The 19,706-nt window shown below is 44.3% G+C and overlaps 1 protein-coding gene across 6 annotated transcripts in view; it reads right to left on the bottom strand.

The window, feature by feature from the left end:
• Nucleotides 1-19,706, bottom strand: part of Chd1l (chromodomain helicase DNA binding protein 1 like) — a 71,273-nt gene that overhangs the window by 46,141 nt on the left and 5,426 nt on the right. For 5 of the 6 annotated variants that reach the window (XR_009594811.1, XM_060393035.1, XM_060393034.1 and 2 more), the window contains exons 2-6: nt 9,972-10,084; nt 7,258-7,364; nt 6,629-6,743; nt 4,990-5,021; nt 2,477-2,558 (exon numbers count right to left, since the gene is read on the bottom strand). Coding sequence is in view for 4 of the 6 variants with exons in the window: in XM_060393034.1 (XP_060249017.1) it covers nt 2,477-2,558; nt 4,990-5,021; nt 6,629-6,743; nt 7,258-7,364; nt 9,972-10,084 (449 nt within the window). In the remaining 2 variants the exon portion in view is untranslated. Of the gene's footprint in view, nt 1-2,476; nt 2,559-4,989; nt 5,022-6,628; nt 6,744-7,257; nt 7,365-9,971; nt 10,085-19,706 lie in introns of those variants that run through there. The other variant, XM_060393038.1, reaches the window with a different exon arrangement.

Genomic DNA, 19,706 nt, shown 5'->3' with positions numbered 1-19,706 from the left:
TTTTTTTTTTAGGTATAGTAACCAGAATTCACAAGGCGCATTTCAGCAAAGAGCCGAAAGGATCAAAGAACACAAGGTCACAAACGTGACTGCTGGTCAAGATATTTAGCTTTTCCTAAAATGTAAGTAAAGTTTTCCATTTAAAGTAGTGTCCTTTTTGGCATCAAATTTACAGCTGGGAAATAAAAATAAGAAACAATCTGTCTTTACAATACTTTCTAAGGTTTGTGCATAAAACATTATATAAGCACGTTCCTTATTAAATATTAAATATTTTTCTGCATAACTTTTATGGCAACTTTAGTGGTAAGTGTACTGTAAATAGGACATGCAGGTTCTACCACCAACTCTCTGTTTTCATATTTAGGTCGCTTCCAATGTTCATAAACAAATTGAAAACAGTATTAAAACAGGCATATATAAAACCACACAGAATTCTCCTTCCCACCTTTCAGTTCAATAAATAAATGGTTTTGTTTGGTTATTTGGCTTTTTGCTTTTTTAAGATGAGGTCTGACTATGTAACTTTGGCTGGCCTGGAACTCACCCTGTAGGCCAGGCTGGCCTCAAACTTAGAGACCTGCCTGCCTCTGCTGCCCAAGTGCCAGGATCAAAGACTTGTGCCACTATGTCCCACCTAAATAAATGTGTGGTGTTTTTCAACCATCTAGTGCTCTGTGATACAAACCTCACCTAAAAAAGAATGCTAACATGTCCCAGAAACAATGTTCTCACTCCATCTCTCTGAGCCTTAATTTCCTGTTAAATGGCTAGTGCAGACTCCAAAGGAGGCAACAGCACTCAGTGTCCCTCTTTCAATCCACAAGCCCAGGGTGCCTTTACAGTAACCGTCTCTTCTCTCGCCGTACGTCAGAAAAATTGGCACAGGCGTTTATGAAGCATTCCCATACGAGGATAGACACGTAGAATATGACAACCTATATGACTCCCTCCAAAATGCATGCAGTGCCAACGTGCCAGTATTAAGAGGTGTCCCTCTAACAGGTAACTGGGCCACGGCAGCTCCTTTTGAATGAGGTCAAGGGCCTTTTGAAAAAAATCCCTAAGCTAGCTTTCTCTTCTCTCTTGCCCTTCTGCTCTTCTGCCATATAAGAATACAGCACAAAGTCCCAACACCTTGTTCTGACACTCCAGCCTTCAGAACTGTGAGAACTAAATGTAATGAAATACGACCCAGCCTGTGGTTATTGCATTGAAGCAGCACAAATGGACTAACATAAAAACCTCTTGGGCAAGAGACACTGTTAAGGGTCTCTAAAGAGAAGGCAGGAGCACCAGAGAGCAAGAGGATGTCCCACAGGGGGCAGCAATCTGCACAGAACTTCTGGGCCAGTAACTACAGAACGCAGATCAAAAGTTTTCCTTCAAATGCCCCTCTAGAGGGAAGTGATTTATTATGGGATGGAATCAAACTGCATCACCACTGGAACGAATGTGTAGTCTCACGAATGAACAAGCCTTTCAACAAGGAGAAAGACAGTCCACTCTTCACAGGCAACTCAGAAAAAAAACAAAAACAAAGCAAACAAACAAACAAACAAACAAAAAGGCAAATCAGCCCCATGTTTTCAGAATAGTGCAAGGGGCCAAGAGAGGATGAGAACAGTGTGTCATACTTTATAATATTAATGGCTGCAGAGGATGAAGGAAATACGCCATCGTATGGAAAGGGACTTCTTGTGAGCTAGTAAAATCTTTAAACAGGTCAATCGGGAAAGAGGAGCAATACGTCCAATGCTTCTGCTACTGCACACAGACTTACAGTGATGTCATGTCTGCAAGAAATCTAAGATGATCAAAAGAGAGGTGAAATGTCTCTCACAGTCCACTGAACTTTACTGGAGCGAGGTCTTGACCTGAGACCCAGAGTTTAACAAACATTACCTCACAAAAGATAAAAGACAACACGTACTCTTTCTGGTGTGCCCCTCCCCGCACAAATGATGGCTTAGCCCTGCAGTAATCTGACTGGGAAAAAAAAAAAAAAAGTCTCATTTAAATCTACATTACTCAGGCCTAACTATTTTTAAAAAGGTCTGACTGTGCAGCACCTCGCCCACATGCATGGGCCACACCTGGCTAACATTTTTTAGGGGGAGGGGTGAGTGGGCAGGGGGGCTCTCCAGCATTGTCGGGGCGGTGACATCACCATGCATGACACCGCAATGGCAGGTAGATGTCACTATGTATTTCTCCCGACCAAGCAGCATCTATAAGATCAAAAGTGACTCTGTTTGTCACAGTCTGAGTGATGACGTCAACACTGTTCCAACGCTTGCCACAGACCCACTACTCTGACGGCAGATGCGGGTGAGGAGGGACGTAGAGAAGGCGGGCCAGGGGACCTGCTGGGTTCTTCTGCCCAATTCTGTTGTAAAACTGAAACCAGTCTTCCAAAAGATTATCTTAAACAGCAGGCAGTTAGATGAAAGCCAGGACCACCCAGTGAGTTTACCTCTGAAAGAGTCCTGTGTAGCAGGGAGCTCTGGTTCTTCAATCTGTGAGCTTCGTCCACGGCCAGAACACTCCAAGAGAAGCTGTGAGAGAAAACCCACTTTCAGCTTTGTGCAACTCAGACGTGTCTCACAACCACCTCACAACGGAACCGCAAAGGCTGTTAGAGAGACTACCCACAGCCTGGCCTTCGAAACCCTTCCCAGTCACCTCCCTACCTACCGTGATGCAGCCGTGCGCATGACAGCAACTGCGTGGGGGTACATTCAAGGGGCTTTCCCCCAGAGAACCAAACCCAGGGAGAGAAGAAACACTTATGACCAAGTGCCAGGCGCTCAACCTGTAGGTCCTGGTGCTTAGTCCAAAAGAACAGGATCAACAGATAGCCTCAGGCCTGGTGGTAGATGATGGCTCAGAAAGGCTAAGTCAGGCTCACAAGAGAAGGACTAGAGTCAAATCCACAAGGGAGATTAAAGACAGCCACACCTCAGCAAAGAAACAGATGTAAATTAGTGCTGAGTGGACCCAGGCACTAAAGGGATAGCCCTAGAATCTCGTGCTTTGTCGGCACTGAGGTCCTCAGTGGCCCCTGCAGAGAGTGACTTGGCTGTAGAGTACACAGCGAGAGCAGTTGATCAGTAAGTTCCAGTCAGAAAAGCACATTCACACGCACACATTTCTACTGTGCATGTGTCTTACGATGCAGCTCAAACAGGCCTCATATTTGCAATCCTTCTACCTCGGCCTCCCAAATGCTGGGATCGCAGGCATAGATCACTTCTACACTCTGGCTATAAAAGCACATTTTCATAAATACTTTTGGAAATCCGTGGCAATCCTTCCCAAATAAGGTACCTTCCCCATAATGAATGTGTTCTAGAATGTATTATTTAAAAGAGTAAAAATTAAAAACAGCAAATATTTAGTAACAGGTGATAAAACATACGGCTATAGAAAAAGGTCTACATGGTCACTGCAACACACGTTAGCTGGAGGTGCTGGAACACAGTCGTAATCCCAGCACCTGGGAGGTAGAGGTACAAGGACGCCACAGCAAGGCTATCCAGGGCCGTAACAAACTGCTAATCTTGGTTGTCAACCTGACACGTGGGAGAAGAGGGAACCTCAGTTGAGGTATGTCTCCTTCAGACTGCCCTGTGGTCACGTCTGTGGCACGTTTTCTTAATGGCTAACTGATACAGGAAGGCCCAGCCCACTGTGGGTGGTGTCGTCCCTAGGCCTGCTATACAGGAAAGCTGGCCAAGGAAGCCAGGAGGAGGGGCCCAATAAGCAGAGCTCCTTCATTACCTCTGCTTCATGCTTACACATGGGGAGAGGAGGGAAGAAAAAGGCGAGGGAGGGAGGAAGGGAAAGAGGAAGAGGAGAAGAGGTGTACGTGGTATGTGTGTGTGCCTGCAGAGGTCAAAGGACAAAGTTTAGAAGTGGGTCTTTCTTTCTGCCATGGGTTCTGGGGACTGAACTTAGGTCATCAAGTTTGCTTTTTTTTTTTTTAAATTAATTTTAAATAGGATAATTCATAAAAATACTCAACATTTGTGGCCTAGTTTACTGTCCTTTACGATTTCACATTTGTTGCCTGGTTTCTGTTTTTTTTTGTTGTTGTTGTTGTTGTTGTTGTTTTAAATTATGTGTGTGTGCACATGAAGGCATATGTGACTGCAGAGGCCAGAAGCCTCAGTGCCCTGCAGCTGGAGGTCAGGAGGGATGGGCGCTCGCTCAGGTGTGCTGAAAGAGCAACCAGCATCCTTGCTGCTGAACCACCTCCCCTTGGTGCAGTCCTTATCCCCTAACTGGACTTCTGTCTTTGTAGGTTTGCTCTGCGACCAACTTCCCTGACACGGCTGACAGTTCCCTTCCAGGGGCAGACCAACAAACATTAAAGCTGGTGAGAAGCCCAGGTCAGTCCCTGCAACCCATGTAAAAAGCCGGATGCGGCGGTGCAGCTGTGGTTCCGGCACACCTGTGGCAAAATGGGACACAGAGAGGCAAGAATCAGACACTCAAGCATTGGTGAGTCTGGGGTGTGCCGCACGGAGGCAGAGAGACCCTGCCATGGAGAAGTGGAAGACAGAGAATCAGCTCACACACACAGGCAAACACACAGATGCAGGCACATGCGGCAGGAGGGCAGGCAAGCAGGCAGACGGAACACTTCAAAAACAAGAAGGGCTGGGACACAGAGGACTCATGGACAGAACACTTGCCTAGCATGTGCAAATTCCTGGTTTCAGTCTCTAGGACTCCTCTCCAAGTAAAACTATATTAAAATAGACAAAAGGGAAAAGAGAAAAAGCACACAATCCCCTCTCGGATAATATGCTTGCTTAAAAGAAGCAAAACACTAAACAGAAGTCATAAAATCTACTTTAGCTGTCAGGACTTCAAAATTAGACAAACACAGGAGAGAGGCGGAATACCACAGCACAAAGAGAACGCATGACCTTCACGGTTCATGCAACAGTTCTGGGGTGGGGAGGAGTACAGCCTACTCACGTTTTTAGGAAGGAGGCATCTTTCAAGCAAATCTGAAAAGATAAGGAAAGCAAGTTAAGAAGGGCCAGTGCTAGGAAAGTCCAGTGCTAACAAGCTACTTCCTGTTGTTCAACTCTCTCCGGTTACAGCCGTCTTACCTGTCCTTCACTGAGTAAGACTGAGTAAGACACAGAACTCTCGGCATGTTAAGTCCAAACAAAAGGGAATGTGGTTAAGGTGACGGTCTCGCTTACAGCGCCGCGCCTTTGTCCAACGAGAACTAAAACTGAGACTGTAGCTAAGTGTGCTGGCTAGTTTTCAGTCACCTTCACACGAGCCAGGGTCCTTTGGAAGGAAGGAACCTTAGCTGACAAAGTACCCCTGCCGGATTAGCCTTGTGGGTAAGTCTGTGGAGCGTTTTCTTGATTGAGAGTGGGGATGGGTGGTGCTGGGAGAGGGCTGGCTCCCTGCACTTAGTGTCAGTTCTGGCCTGGTGATTCTGGACTCTGCAGGCTGAACGAGCAACAAGGAGCAAGCCAGTAAGCAACATTCCTCTGTGGCTTCTGCATCAGCTCCGGCCTTGAGTTCCTGACCTGACTTCCCTAGGTGAGGGACTATTGCTTGGAAGTATACAAAACAAACTCTTTCCTCCTCCCCTTGTTGCGTTTAGTCATGGTGGTTTTTGTTGTTGTTGTTGGGGGGGGTTAGTTTGGGTTTTTTTTGAGACAGGGTTTCTCTGTGTAGCCCTGGCTGTACTGGAACTTGCTCTGTAGACAAGGCTGGCCTGGAACTCAGAGATCCCCCTGCTTCTGCCTCCTGAATGCTGGGATTAATGGCGTGCACTATTGCGCCAGGCTTGGTCATGGTGTTTTCACACAGTAAGAGGAACCCTAAGTGTCCTCCATTCCTGTATTCCAGTTACCAAACAAGAGCTCCTTTCCCTCACTACTCCTGTGAGAGACCAAGATAAGCAGCGATTGTTAACACTATGTAGAGTAGGCGCGGTATAGCAGTAAGTTCCCTAAGGGGAGAGCTACCTCGCTGCATTCTTTCCTGCATTCTTTCCTGCCTTCCCGGTTCCGGGTGGGTATGTGACTCGGCTCACAATCTGCCTTCCCGGTTCCAGGTACGTGACTTAACTACGGCTTTGTTCAAACCACCCAATCAGACCCCTGTAACTATGCTTCTCGCTTCTGTAACCGCACCTCCTGCTCCCGAGCCCTATAAAAACCCGTCACCCCAACCGAGAGGCGCACAAGTCCTCCGATAGGCTTGGTCGCCCCGGGTACCCGTGTATCAAAATAAACCTCTTGCGGCTTGCATCCGAAGGCTGGTCTCGCTCTTCCTTGGGAAGCGGGGTCTCCCCGTCTAGATAGGCTCTTGGGAGTCTTTTGGGAGTCTTTCACCTGTTCATTAACCAGGACACAGCTCCTGTGCCACCTCCAGAGCCACTTCCCCATGAAGCAAACGGAGAGAGGAGACTAAGCAACATGACGCCCCCAAGACCCTTCACTTCTGTGGTCACAAAGCCCCTTAGAGACAAGGGTCGTTTCCCTCCTGCCAGACCCCCCAAAGTATCTCTGTATAAATAGAACCGCAGTGGATTTAACAACTTCTTCAGCCCAGGTTAAGAGTTCTTGCTAGAGAAGCAGATGGCTACCTCATAGGTAGTCAACAGCACATGAAAGCGTGACTCCTGCCTTATGTCTTGCTGAAGGCGGGCTCTTTCCTCCTTGTCACCTGTGTACGTCACACAGGAAAGACCTGGAGCAAATCTGCAGCAAAGAAAAGAGGTGGACAGTACAAAGGTTAGAGCCACAGGACGGTATGGATTACCTGGAAAACCACGCTTTGTGAGGCAGGGTAATGTCCAGACCCTAGGAGGTCCAGCACTCAGGAAGAGTCCTGGGGCTCCAAATCGTGCCTAGAATCATGGCTAAGTCTCAATAAGGCCCTGATATAAATGTTTAGGCATTAGGGTCAGGTCTAAAGATGTTATGTTGGCTTTCAAAAGGAAACTTGCCCCGCATCAGTCACTTCCTACATCAATATGAGCAGGGTGGTTCTCCTCCAGTCCAACAAATTTCACTAAAAATGAATACTGATCTTTAAATTGCCAAATAGAGTGATAACACCCATACCCTTCCAACTGGGTCCCCCGTGTCTACCTACCTTGCTAGAATAAACTCATTAATTGTGTAAGACACTACTGTTTTCTCATATTTTCTAAACCAACCAGAACATCTGAAGTAATGCAAAGAATAAAGTTTCATCCAGTTTACTCCGTACCTCTCCAACTCTTCTTTCCAGTTGCTCAAAACAGACAAGGGACAAAGAATCAGAAATGGCCCCTCATCATTAAGTCTTCCCACCAAGTAAATGAGGAGAGCGATAGTCTGAAACAAAGAAAAGGAAGTCAGTGCTGATCCCATTTCTGAGAAATAACTATAGAGTCCTCACAACCACCACAACACACATACATACCTACATGCAATTTGTTTTAGAATGAGATTATGTGTGATCTTTTATATGTTAGGGGAGTATGCTTTCCCTTGAGGGAATCAACAAAACCTCAGTAAACTTCCCAAAGCGATTTAAGGTGTTCAATTACTTACATAGTTAGTAAGCCAGGAGGATCAATATTTATGTAACTGAACCTCCAATGGAAAGAAAAAAGTCAAGAAAGAACAGAAATGAAGGCAAACAGGCACCTGGCGGACGAGGTCAGCTCAGCAATACTCCCAAAATACACTGCCAGCCATGCCAAGACATGACTAGAAAAATGGCCCTCACGTGTGGCTGCCTGTGCTGACTGGGCTCACCTGTGAGGATGGCGCCTTTCTTCCTAAGCCCCTCCTCCCTTTCCCTCTAGCCAACCCTCCCCCCCACACACACACATACACAGACATACTTAAGAGTCTCCTCTTTTGGCTGAGCATTCTCTGAGCCCCAGTGTTATAACAACAGAAGAACCTCTTGGAGTACATGCTGTATTTGGGAGATCCCAACAAACTACCCTCATAAATGGAAGAGAGGGTACAAAATGAAAGCCTTTGTAAAGCCCAAAGGGTTCCTTCAGGACACGCCTGTACACACTACTCAAATATGCTACACTAGATGGGAAAAGTAAAGACGTGCTAGGAGATGGCTGTGCCCAAAGGCTGAGGGATTTCTATTTTAAAGAGAAGGGAGGAACTATCCTAAACATAAATCAAGATCCTGAGAAAGCTGCACGTCAAAGGATGCTATAGAGATTAATTCACGCAGCACAATAGGAGTCCCCCATTTCCTAATTATAAAGCATTTGGGTAAATCAGCATCTCCGTAAAACATAAAACGCAAAATGACAATGGTAACGTCAGACTGACAAAATACAGACTACGCACTGCGTGTGCACGGTGGAATACTGTCACAAGAAACGGGCCATTTTTAAAGTAAAATTATATCCAGTTTATAACAGAAGTGACCTTCTTTTTAAGTCATTTGTGTAACTGCAAACTGAGCAGGGCGAGCTTGTCTCGGTGACTTAGCTGCACCAAAGCTCTTTTCTTCAGCTGCCCTCACGATGCCACTTGAGAAAGCGCCAGCACCATGAACCAGGTACATAGACCGACATGTACTCCTTTGTGGACTTCAAGAAGCATTAAATGAAAAAAGGAGATTAAGTCTACATTAATTCTTCCAGAAACCTGAGGCGGGAACACACCCTGACTTGCAATCTGGGGTCGGCGCTAACCCCAGTGTGAACACCTAACAGTAATATTACAAGACAAGGACACTCCAGCCGATATAACCTTCGTGACATAAATGCAAAAATTCCAAACAAACTTTCACCAAACCGGATTTAGAGGCGGCGTGTTTTGGGGTTCTTAAAGACAAGTAGAAGCTGCTGGCTCTGCATGAAGGTCAACAGGGCAAAGGCAACGACAGACAAAGGTGACACATGAGGATCCTTCGCTACCCAAGAGTCTGCTCACTGTCCTCTAAAAGCCTCCAGCAGATTGACCTTTGTTCTAGCTACACAGTGCTCGGTTCAGGTACACACCAGGACCAAGTTTCTCTGCCCGGGAAAGCCGCAGCTGGTGCGTGACATCTCAGGGTTCCCTCTTCAGAGGCCAGACTGTACTCTGAGGAACCCCTAGGTTGACGAGTGAGGCATGCCTGCCTTAAATGAGGCAGTCTCCACCCTCAGGCTGAGGGTTGTATAAATAGGGTCAGTCTTGGAAGGGGAAGTCAGGCTTCTAAGAGGACTGACAGGACCCCTGACTTGTCAAGATTGAGAAACGCCCATCAGCGTGGTTTTTAATCAGCTTGCCTTTGCAGGCTGATTAAAATGTATCCTAACTGCACTTACTTTAATACTGTACAGGTTAGGAAACCCCCTGTGACTGACTCACGTGATATGCTGTAACTAGACTGTCTATCAAATGACATGTCGACTCAAAGCAGTTTTGCTCATCAGCCTGACAGAAGGGTCAGTATCAGCATTCCACCTGCTTAACGGTGTCCACCACCACATCAGGCTCTCCTGGTCTCTAGGCTTTATCCTGCCTCCTTTAATGCCATTAGTTGCCTAGGTGAGTTTAGAAACCACAGGGTACCACATTCACACTACGCCATCCTGAGAGAGCAGATACCCCACAAGGCATTCCTAAAGACATCATACTCAACTTGACACTAGGGCACGTAAATTTCTTTACTGTAGAGAAAAGCCTTTGGCCAAGCCCATTTGAGCAAGCCCACTGCTCTATTTAAGGCATGCCTTCTCCCAAACACATTAATAATAATAATAACAACAATAACAGTAATAATGACCAGGTCAAACAAGGGTACTGGCAGAATTAAAAAAAAAAAAAAACCCTAGAAAAAGCAACCCCAAGCTCATAATCACGCGTTACTTTATGCATTTCGCATCCTGGTGAGAAACACACGCTGCTGCGATGAGCAGGTAAGGCTGACCGTGGAGCGTGCCCCGTGAGCTGTGTCCTTCCACAGGAGCATACCTGGCAGGTCTTCCCCAGGCCCATCTCATCTCCCAGGATGCAGCCATTCTGGCAGTGGAAGCACTGGGCTAGCCAGTTGACTCCCTCCAGTTGGTAAGAGCGTAGACGAATCCCTGGAAATAAAAAACAGAAGCTGTCCAGAGAGCAGATCTCAGCAGGCTTCGGGGTCTATATGGCCCACACCGCAAGCCTGACCAGCCACGGTCCTCACTTCCCAGCATCTTTTTGGACAGACTCCATCACCATCTACCACTCGTTCAAAGCCCTAAAGGATGCCGTCATGGCGGCCTCGTCGGCCCGACAGAACGTCTACTGAGGTTTGGACCTCTGCTGCCTGTTCTCACACCACCACTACTCAGTCTTGGAAATGAGCGTTTCTAAAGCGCCTGGTGGACAAACAGCACGCAGACTGCCATGCTGAGGAGACATGTGGACAGGACTACCTCACACCATGCTTCAACGTGCAACAGTGAGTCATAAGGAGTATAATGCACAGCGCTTGGACAGGAAGTACCTTCCATGGGCTCCTTTACCTGAACACTTGGCCCCCAGCAAGAGATACTGTCTGGGTGAGCTGGGGAAGCTTTAGGGGTAGAGGAGGGCCCCAGGGAGAGATCTTGAGGGTCACAGTCTGGTTCCACTTTTGACTCATCTGTGTCACACACCACAGGCCGCCTCACAGCTCCCACTGCCATCTCTGGGGCCTGTGCCGACTTCCACGCTTCTTGCAATGGCCTTGCAAGAATAAATCCTTCCTTCCTTAAATTACTTTCATTAGATATTTTGTCACAAAGATACAAAAAGCAACTATTACTGAGGTTGGGGCCAAGAAGTGGGGTTGTTGCTCTGATTGGTCAGGCCATGTTTGTAGAACCAGTTTGCAAGAGGGAGGGTGAGTACCTAGAACTGTGGGTCAGAAGCCCTGGCATCGTGTACTATCATGTGCTCAAGATGCTGTGTGCATTGAGAAGACCAGAATGCCAGCAGGAACTGAGAGGTCCAAAATTCAAAATTTAATTCCTGGGGCAACATGACTGTGGTCCTAGGTGCACATTTAGACAAAGAAACGGACAAGTGAAGACAGACCAGCCTGCCCAGTCTTGAGGGCCTTGAAAGATACTGTTTCTTGACAACCAGTCCAGATGGCCAGCAGTCTCCCACCCATGTAAGTCCTAGCTGGTGACCAAGGTCATATAGTCCTGCTACTAAGAAAAAACTCAAGATGTGCTAATCATTCCCCCTCCCTAACAGGAGCAGATACCCTCCAGATGGATGGGCCAGGACCTTTATGGCCTTGGTGCCTAAAATAAACCAAGGCTTGGAAATTCCCTGCTTGTGGTTCTGTCCTTTAAAAACCCTGTTTCCCCAGACGCCAGGGCCGCATACCTCTCTGTTCCCACAGAGAGCTTGTGACCCAGGCTCGGGCTTGTATTAAACCCTCATGTGTTGGCAGCAGAGTCGATTCCTGGTGTTCTTTGTTGGGCGGGGAGGGTCTCATGAACTGGGCATAACAGAACTCAGGAGTACCAGTCAGGGTACAGATGTTTCCCAGGGAGAAGACGCTAGCTGGTGCGTGCCGGTAAATTAACCAGGCTTTGTTCTGCCAAGGTCCTGAGCTGAATTCAAATGTAATGGGTTAAAATTTTTAACAGGAGGAATTTCAGCACAACTTATCATTTCAGCTGTGGCATGGAGTGTGCTTGCTGCTTTACATCAGGTTTACAGTGAGAATCCGGAGATTAAAGAGGCGAAGAAACATGAAAAATGTATAGTTTGGCAAAGGGGGAGTGTGTGGGACAAATTTAAAGTTACAGAAGGCAAGGCTGCCAAAGCAGGGTGTAAAACTAAAGACCCATCTGAAAAACTTTCACTTTGAGACTTTTATCCCTGCAGATCATTAAAAGACAAAAAATTAAAAAATACAAAACAAACAAAAACTCTTTCAATCAAGGCAAGAAGGCATGGTAACTTTTTACATAGAAAGTGCTTTGATTTACAAAAAGTGCAGAATCCTCCTGGAGCTAAGCTAATCTCCAGGAGTGTCTATGAGGTGTTTTAGGTTATATGGGGTAGAAATACCATCCTAGCTACCTGACCAACCCAGAGGGAGAAAGACACTTGGCCACTAGCAATGACTACAAAAGAAGGGTCCAAGAGATAGAATGTTTCTGGCTCTACACACACACACACACACACACACACATACACACCAGCATGTTGTGTTACACACACACACACACATACCAGCATGTCAGGGAAAGACCAAGGAAATGTGTCTCTCACACACACACACACACACACACACACACACACACACACCAGCATGTCAGGGAAAGACCAAGGAAATGTGTTTCCCAAAATGCCTCCAAATAGGAACCCAGGCCTGCTGACACCCAACAGCAGTGAGTACGCCTTCTCATCAGGTGCCATGGAACATCTACCAAACCGAAGGCCAGCCAGCAAGCCTCACAGGACACAAAGGAGCTGATCAAAATGCAGTCAAATTGGAAATCACTCACAGAAGTTTAACAACCAAGGTTCCAAGCTTCTGGAAACTAAACACACTTCTAAATCTTCTAAATAACCCGTTGCAAAAACCTCAGGGTAAAGAACTAATCTAAATGAAAACAGAAATGTAGTATGTTAAAACTTAAGGAACAAAAATTAAGTCAAAAGGGTCACAGGATCAAATGTAAGATTACAAACTTCTCTGGGGGGGAAGGCACAGCGTCTTTAGGATCTATCAAGTGTCCACAAGTTCTTTTTTTCCTTTTCAATTGTGTATATGTGTACATGTATGTGTTTATTTATGTGTGAGTGCAGGCACAAGAGTGGTGGAGCACTTGTAGAGGTCAAAGGACAACTCTTGGGAGCCGGTTCTTCTACCACCTCATGGTTCTGGGAGCCAAACTCAGGTCATTACGCCTGTACACGCACGTACCTTTACCCACTCAGCCATCCTGCCGGCCCAAATTCTTACACTTGACAGCAAAAATAAGCAAACAGAGGGAACTAAGATAGTGTCCGATCAGCAGGGCAGCAGTGATCACACAGCGACCAACAGACCAAACTGTGGGCCCCAAAACACCAGCGACTGTATTCCCCGGGTGAGAGGAAACTGCACGAGAGGGAAACAATTGGGAGGAACCTCAGGTCACCCAGTAATCCCTGGAAAACTTGCTGGGCACCCAAAGGTGCAGGGTCTCCAGTGTCTAGCCACACACCAGCATGCTGTGCTCAATGGCCAGTGAGTGCCTTCTGGGGACTTTCACCCAAACACAAAAGAATATACCTTCTTCTCAGCACCACACGGAACCTTCTCCAAAACTGACCATATAATAGGTCGCAAAGCAAGCCTTAACAGATACGAAGGGATTGAAATAATCCTTTGTATTCTACAAGACCACACTGGACTAAAGCTGGACCTCAGCAACAAAAATAAAAAAAAGCTTGCACACACTTGGAAACTGAACAACTCCCTCAATGACAGCTGGGTCAGGGAAGAAATAAAGAAACTAAGGACTTCCGAAATTCAATGAAAATGAAGGCACAGCATACCCAAATTTATGGGACAAAATGAGGGCAGGGCTAAGAGGAAAGTTAATAGCACTAAGCGTCTCCTTTAAGAGATTGGAGACATCCATACAAGCAACTTAATGGCACACCTGAAAGCCCTAGGGGAAAAAAAAAAAAAAAGGACACACCCAAGAGGAGTAGACAGCTGGAAATAATCAAACTCAGGGCTGAAATCAATAAATTAGAAACAAAGAGAACAAATACAAAGAATCAACAAAACCAAGAGCTGGTTCTTTAAGAAAATCAACAAGATAGACAAACCCTTAGCCAAACTAACTAAAAGGCAGAGAACCACTATCCAAATCAACAAAATAAAAAATGAAAAGAAGGACATAATGAGACACTGAGGAAATTCAAAGAAGAATTAGGTCTTACTTCAAAAGCCTATACTCCACAAAATTTAAAAATCTAAATGAAATGGACAATTTTCTTGATAGATTCCACTTACTGAAGTTGAATCAAGATCGGGTAAACAAATCAAATAGTACTATATCCCCTAAGGAAATAGAAGCAGCCATCAAAAGTCTCCTAACCAAAAAACAAACAAACAAACAAAAGCCCACGGATAGATGGTTTCAGTATAGAATTCTACCAGACCGTCAAACTATTTCACAAAATAGAAACCCAAGGAACATTACCAAACTCATTCTGAGGCCATAGTCACCTTGATACCTGAGCCTCACAAAGACCCAACCAAGAAAGAAAACTTCAGACCAATAGACACAAAACATACTCAATAAAATACTCGCAAACTGAACCCAAGAACACATCAAAGATATCATCCACCACGACAATATAAGCTTCATCCCAGGCATGCAGGGGTGATTCAATACAATTCAATAACTCCATCAATGTAATTGATGGAAATCCATCAATGTAATATACCATATAAGCAAATTGAAAGAAAAAAAAAAGCCACATGATCATCTCCTTAGATGCCGAAAAAAATCCAACACTGGTTCATGTTTAAAGTCTTGGAGAGATGAGAGATACAAGGCACATACCTAAACACAATAAAGGCAATATACAGCCAGCCTATATTCTAGATACACTATGATGAGGATATAAAAATCCATAGCTCTGGGCTAGAGAGCTGACTCAGGGGTTAAGAACACTTGTTGCTCTTGCAGCACACCTGGGATGCCCAGTACCCACGTGGGAGCTCACAACTATCTGTAACTCCCGTCCCAGGGAGTCCAATGCCTTCTTCTATCTCCGTGGGCATCAGGCACTAATGTAGTGCATACACTTAACATTCAGGAAAAACACTCACACACATAAGATAATAAAACAAATCTAAAATAATATTAAATGTATAACTATAATAAATACTTGGCTGTGAGAATATCTATCGTTACTTACGAAAGCAAAAAAATTAAAAAATAACCTAATGCCCAAAAAGGGCTGCCTAAACTATAGATCAAATCTATAAAATCATTTAAAACTATGATTTCAATAACATACGGACAGGGAACCCCAGTTTTGGGCCTCCCTAATATAGGGGTGGGGGAGGGGGAGAAAGGAAATCATACACATACATACATACACAGGTAATAAATGTGCATGTAGGCCAGAGACTGGCAGGACAGAGAACATGTTAGCAGCAAAAAGACTGTACACTAAAATTTCTTTTTTTGTAGGCATAAATTATTTCAGGAACACATCCTGAAAAGAAAGGCCAGAACGTTTTCAGTGGATTGACAACTCAGAATGCTACATTTATTCCAGCAAGCAGGAAGAGCAACTGTAAGTTTTAATTTCAGTATTGGCTATATCTGTTTCCTTCTTTTCCTGTGCTAAGGGTTCATAAGTACACACCACTGACACATACCTCTGCATTTAATGCTCTGACCCATGAATTCAAACCTGCAACCTCCTGTCTGCTCACTTCCTCTTAACAAGAATATCCCCACAAATATAGGTTCCTCCTGGTGCATTATATGCAGCTGGATTTGATCTGCACACATTTCTGAGCTTTCTGCATATTTTAAAGTATCATTCCCAAGGCCCCTGGCAAGCATACTGTCACAGAGACAAACATTAATCAAGATATGCTGAACATACAAAGGCTAGTCCACAAAGCCAGATTTAAATTAGAAACACAGGAAGAATGGTAAAGGGAGACTCTTTTGGGAGGGAGGGGACAGGCCTCCTCAACAGGAGGGGAAAGCATACCTGGTACTGGAAACCTGGCTAACTACTGGGCAGGAAAAGGAGGGTAAAATAACAGTAAGGGTATCTGAGAAAGCCACAAAGAATCACACAATTAATTAAAACAAAACAAACCTATAATGCATGCAATTCTGTGTATAAATACACATATGTACCTTTAACAAACTCTTCTCGTCTGGGCTGACAATTCTGTCTCCCAAAGCCAAGGACCACCTAACAAAACCCCAAATACCAGACATAAGAAGCCCCAGTTGTTGGTCAGGGCTGTCCAAGAGATTCCCAAAATATACAGCCCGTTAATGTTGACCTTGGTTGCAAACCCAGAGGTGGGAGGTTAAGTCCCTGTTGATGAAGACACCAGGCACTTCAGAAATAGGGCCCAGAGCGTGGGAAGCCAAAGTTGTTTCTCGAGCTGTGTACAGCTGCTTGCTTGGCAAGCTGCTTTGTTACAGAGTAGTCAAAATACAGGTTTTGCCCTGGCCTTTACCTTGAAACAGATATAAGCAGATTTTGCCACGTTTGTTTAACTTGTCTGGGAGACCTTGGACCATGTCTGCCCTGCAGGAATGTGGTCTTGGAAAGCAAGTTTGATTGTTTCTGGTACTGATGTGAACTGTTTTGCTTTGTCTTTGAAAAGGAGCTGTGAAATAAACTTGCTTGCTTCAGTATTGACTGAGGACTGTTCCGAAACTATCGTATGTTTTCTGTCTCTTTCTTTTGCCCTCTAATCTCTCAGTCCCCTCTGTCATGTCCTGAATTACCTATAGCTGGTTCTGTCAGGTGTTATGCAACGTGGAAGCACAACTAGGAGAAACACCGCTGACGAGAGAGCGCTCAGTACAAAAAAGGTAGAGCAGTGAGCAATCTTCAGGAGACATGGGTCAAGGCAATGTCCCTATGCTTTCCATACATATGCTTAAAAATATGCTTCGTGCCATAGGAGCTACGATAAGCCAGCAACCGTTGTTTAAATTTTAAATTTTTATAAAAAGTGTTTGTCCTTGATTCCCTGAAAAAAGAAACTGTGAATCTAGAAACTTAGGAAAAGGTAGGGGATAAATTTACAAGATCATTGTGATGTTTTCAGACCTGAAATGGTTCCTGTAGATAGATTCAGTTTATGGGCCTTTATTAGACATAGTCTAGACCCTCGACATGAAAGAGAGAAGGTTCAAAATGAAGAGAAAGCTGCAGACACTTTAAAGAATCATGCAGGAGAACGTGAAACCAAACTGTCTGTGCTGCCAGAGGATCTTTATACAGAACCAACAGATGAATTACTATTGAAGAAAGAAATAGATGATCCTCTTGACCCAGAGGATGCAGAGGAGTTGGAGGTAGAGGCAGTTAAATAGCACGAAGAGGATGATTTTCCCCTGCTTTTAACATAGAATGTGGCCGGGTGTGTCAAACAAGATAAATACAAAAAAGAGATAAGGAAGTTGACTAGTGTGGTAAAGTCTCTTTCTGCACAATTGCAGAAGTTACAAAGGGACACAGGAGGACTTCCGAGCTCCCAGGGAATGCTGTTCGACTCTCAGCAGGTTCAGACGCTCTGAACTCCCGGGGAGAGATGGATGGCTCTTATCTAGCTTTTGAGCCTCTCTTTGCCTCTGGTGCACGGAGAGCAAAGTCAGGGGACTGCGGCTGGATGCTTTGCTTTTGTCTTCCTCTACCTATCTGTCATTTGTGTTATGCTTGTCATTGTCTTACTGTGGACTTTTCTGGATTGTTAGTAATCATGAACCAAACTTCACCTGCTAGCCATCTGTTTACCCCTTAACTTGGTTTAACTTATTTCACAATTTTTCAGAGAAAAGCAGCTTCTCAGCTTCTCCAGTCAAAGAAAAGCTGCTAAACTGAAACAGCAGAAACTGAACTGGCTCTGTCCTTGCAGAGAGAGTCTCCTGCCTGGGTAAAGCTGACAGCCGGCCTGGGGCTGCCTGTGCAGGCTGCTCTTAAAGGGGTACCAGCGGCTGCTCAGATTCTCTGGTAAGAGAGCTAATGGTTAATTCTGCTACAAAGCCTCTGTGGTCATAAAAATTGGATTCAACACAGAGCAGGGTGTTTTGTCTGTCTGTTTTGAATGTATAAGTTTACGACGTTGTATACGTGTTGGTTATAGATTATTGGTTACTGGATAGGTTTAAAATCCGTAACATAAAGTTAATTTGAACTTAAAACCTAGGGTCGGAGCCATTCGAAACAACAAATGGCATGAGCCAAGTAAAGAAACAAGTCTCCAAAGGTAACATAAAATTTGGTTTTGACTTCTACAAACTAGGGTTATGCTCTATGACTTCACTCATAAAGAGGTACTTTATTTTGATATTGCAAAAACAGATTTTTAAGAAATATTTAAATATATAGGCTATGAAACACTGTAAAGTTTATCAGGCATTTTAAGCAATATATATAGTGCAGGAACAAACTTTGGTTTTGCAAACATTACCAGCCTCAGCTCAAGTTGTAGAATTATGAGCTGTAGCTGTGGTCTTTAAGAATATGACTTCTACTTCTTTTAATTTATACACTGATAGCCATTATATTACTAAGGCTTTGCAAGTCCTACAAACTGTAACATATGTTGGTAATGGATAATAAACAAATATAAGATCTATTTAGACAGATACAACAAAGTCTCCAGAGCTGTGTATAGCCTTGTTATACAGGGCATATTGGAGCTTACTCAGGATCTCCGTAGAGCCACCTCAGGAAGCACAGGATTGGACCTCAGTCCCTCCACCTACACAGTATCAACCCTGAGGCGGGAATGCAAGCTCTTCCTGCTAATATTTATGGGCCAATTCCAAAAGGTACACTGGGATTGATCTTGGGAAAGAGCAGCTTGACAGCGGTCACATTGAGCCTTCTAACTCCCCGTAGCACTCTCCAATTTCTGTAATTAAAACGAAGTCAGGGAAATGGAGATTGTTACAAGAACTCAGGACAGGGAATGAGACTATGGAATTAATGGGAGCATTCCAATCAGGCCTTCCTTGCCCCTCAGCCATACCTGCAAATACATTTAAGATTATTATTGATTTAAAAGATTGTTTTTATACTATACCCTTACATCCTAAAGATTGTAAAAGATTTGCGTTTAGTGTTCCTTCTATAAACTTTCAAGAACTTATGCAATGTTTTCATTGGAAAGTCTTGCCCCAAGGTATGGCTAACAGTCCTACAGCATGTCAAAAAATTGTAGCTCATGCTATAAATTCAGTAAGAATAAGGTAGTCTCAAATGTACATTGTGCATTATATGGATGATATACTGCTATCTGATAAACAAGAAAGTAAATTATGACAGGCTAATGCTGCTTTGCAAGAAGTCTTGCAAAGGCTTGGATTGATAATTGCTCCTGAAAAGCCTCCAAATAAATACCTAGGATATCAATTATATCCCAAAAGTATTTTGCCACAAAAGATAAAAATAAGACAGGATAACTGAAGAACTTAAATGACTTCCAAAAATTATTGGGGGATATTAATTGGCTGCAGCCCTATTTGAAGTTATCCACTGGAGAACTGAAACCTTTGTTTGATATTTTAAAGGGGGATTCTAATCCTTTGTCTGTAAGGACAATCGCCGAGGAATAGCACTAGAAAAGGTGGAAACAGCCACTAGTAATCAAACAATATCACATATTGATTATGACCTGCCTTCAAAGAAGTACATTCTACCTATATCTCATACAGCCACTGTTATATTTTGGCAAAATGGTGCTTTATTTTGGATACATTTACCTGCATCACCTGCCTGTGTAACTACTCCTCATTATGAAGCAGTGCCAATGTTAGTTCAGAACTCTAGAATACTTCGTGAACATTTTGATAAAGATCCTGATACTATTATAGTGCCTTATACTAAAATACAAATTGATTGGTTATTCTAAAATACTGATTTATGGCCTATTGTTTTTGCACATTTTATGGAAAATATTAATAATCACTATAAAAGACACAAGTTGTTACAATTTGCTAG

This window comes from Meriones unguiculatus, chromosome 10, assembly GCF_030254825.1.
Source record: "Meriones unguiculatus strain TT.TT164.6M chromosome 10, Bangor_MerUng_6.1, whole genome shotgun sequence".
In the NCBI taxonomy this organism is placed as follows: domain Eukaryota; kingdom Metazoa; phylum Chordata; class Mammalia; order Rodentia; family Muridae; genus Meriones; species Meriones unguiculatus.
The sequence above is the reverse complement of the archived record's forward strand: the minus strand, read 5'-3'. Positions and strand labels throughout refer to the sequence as shown.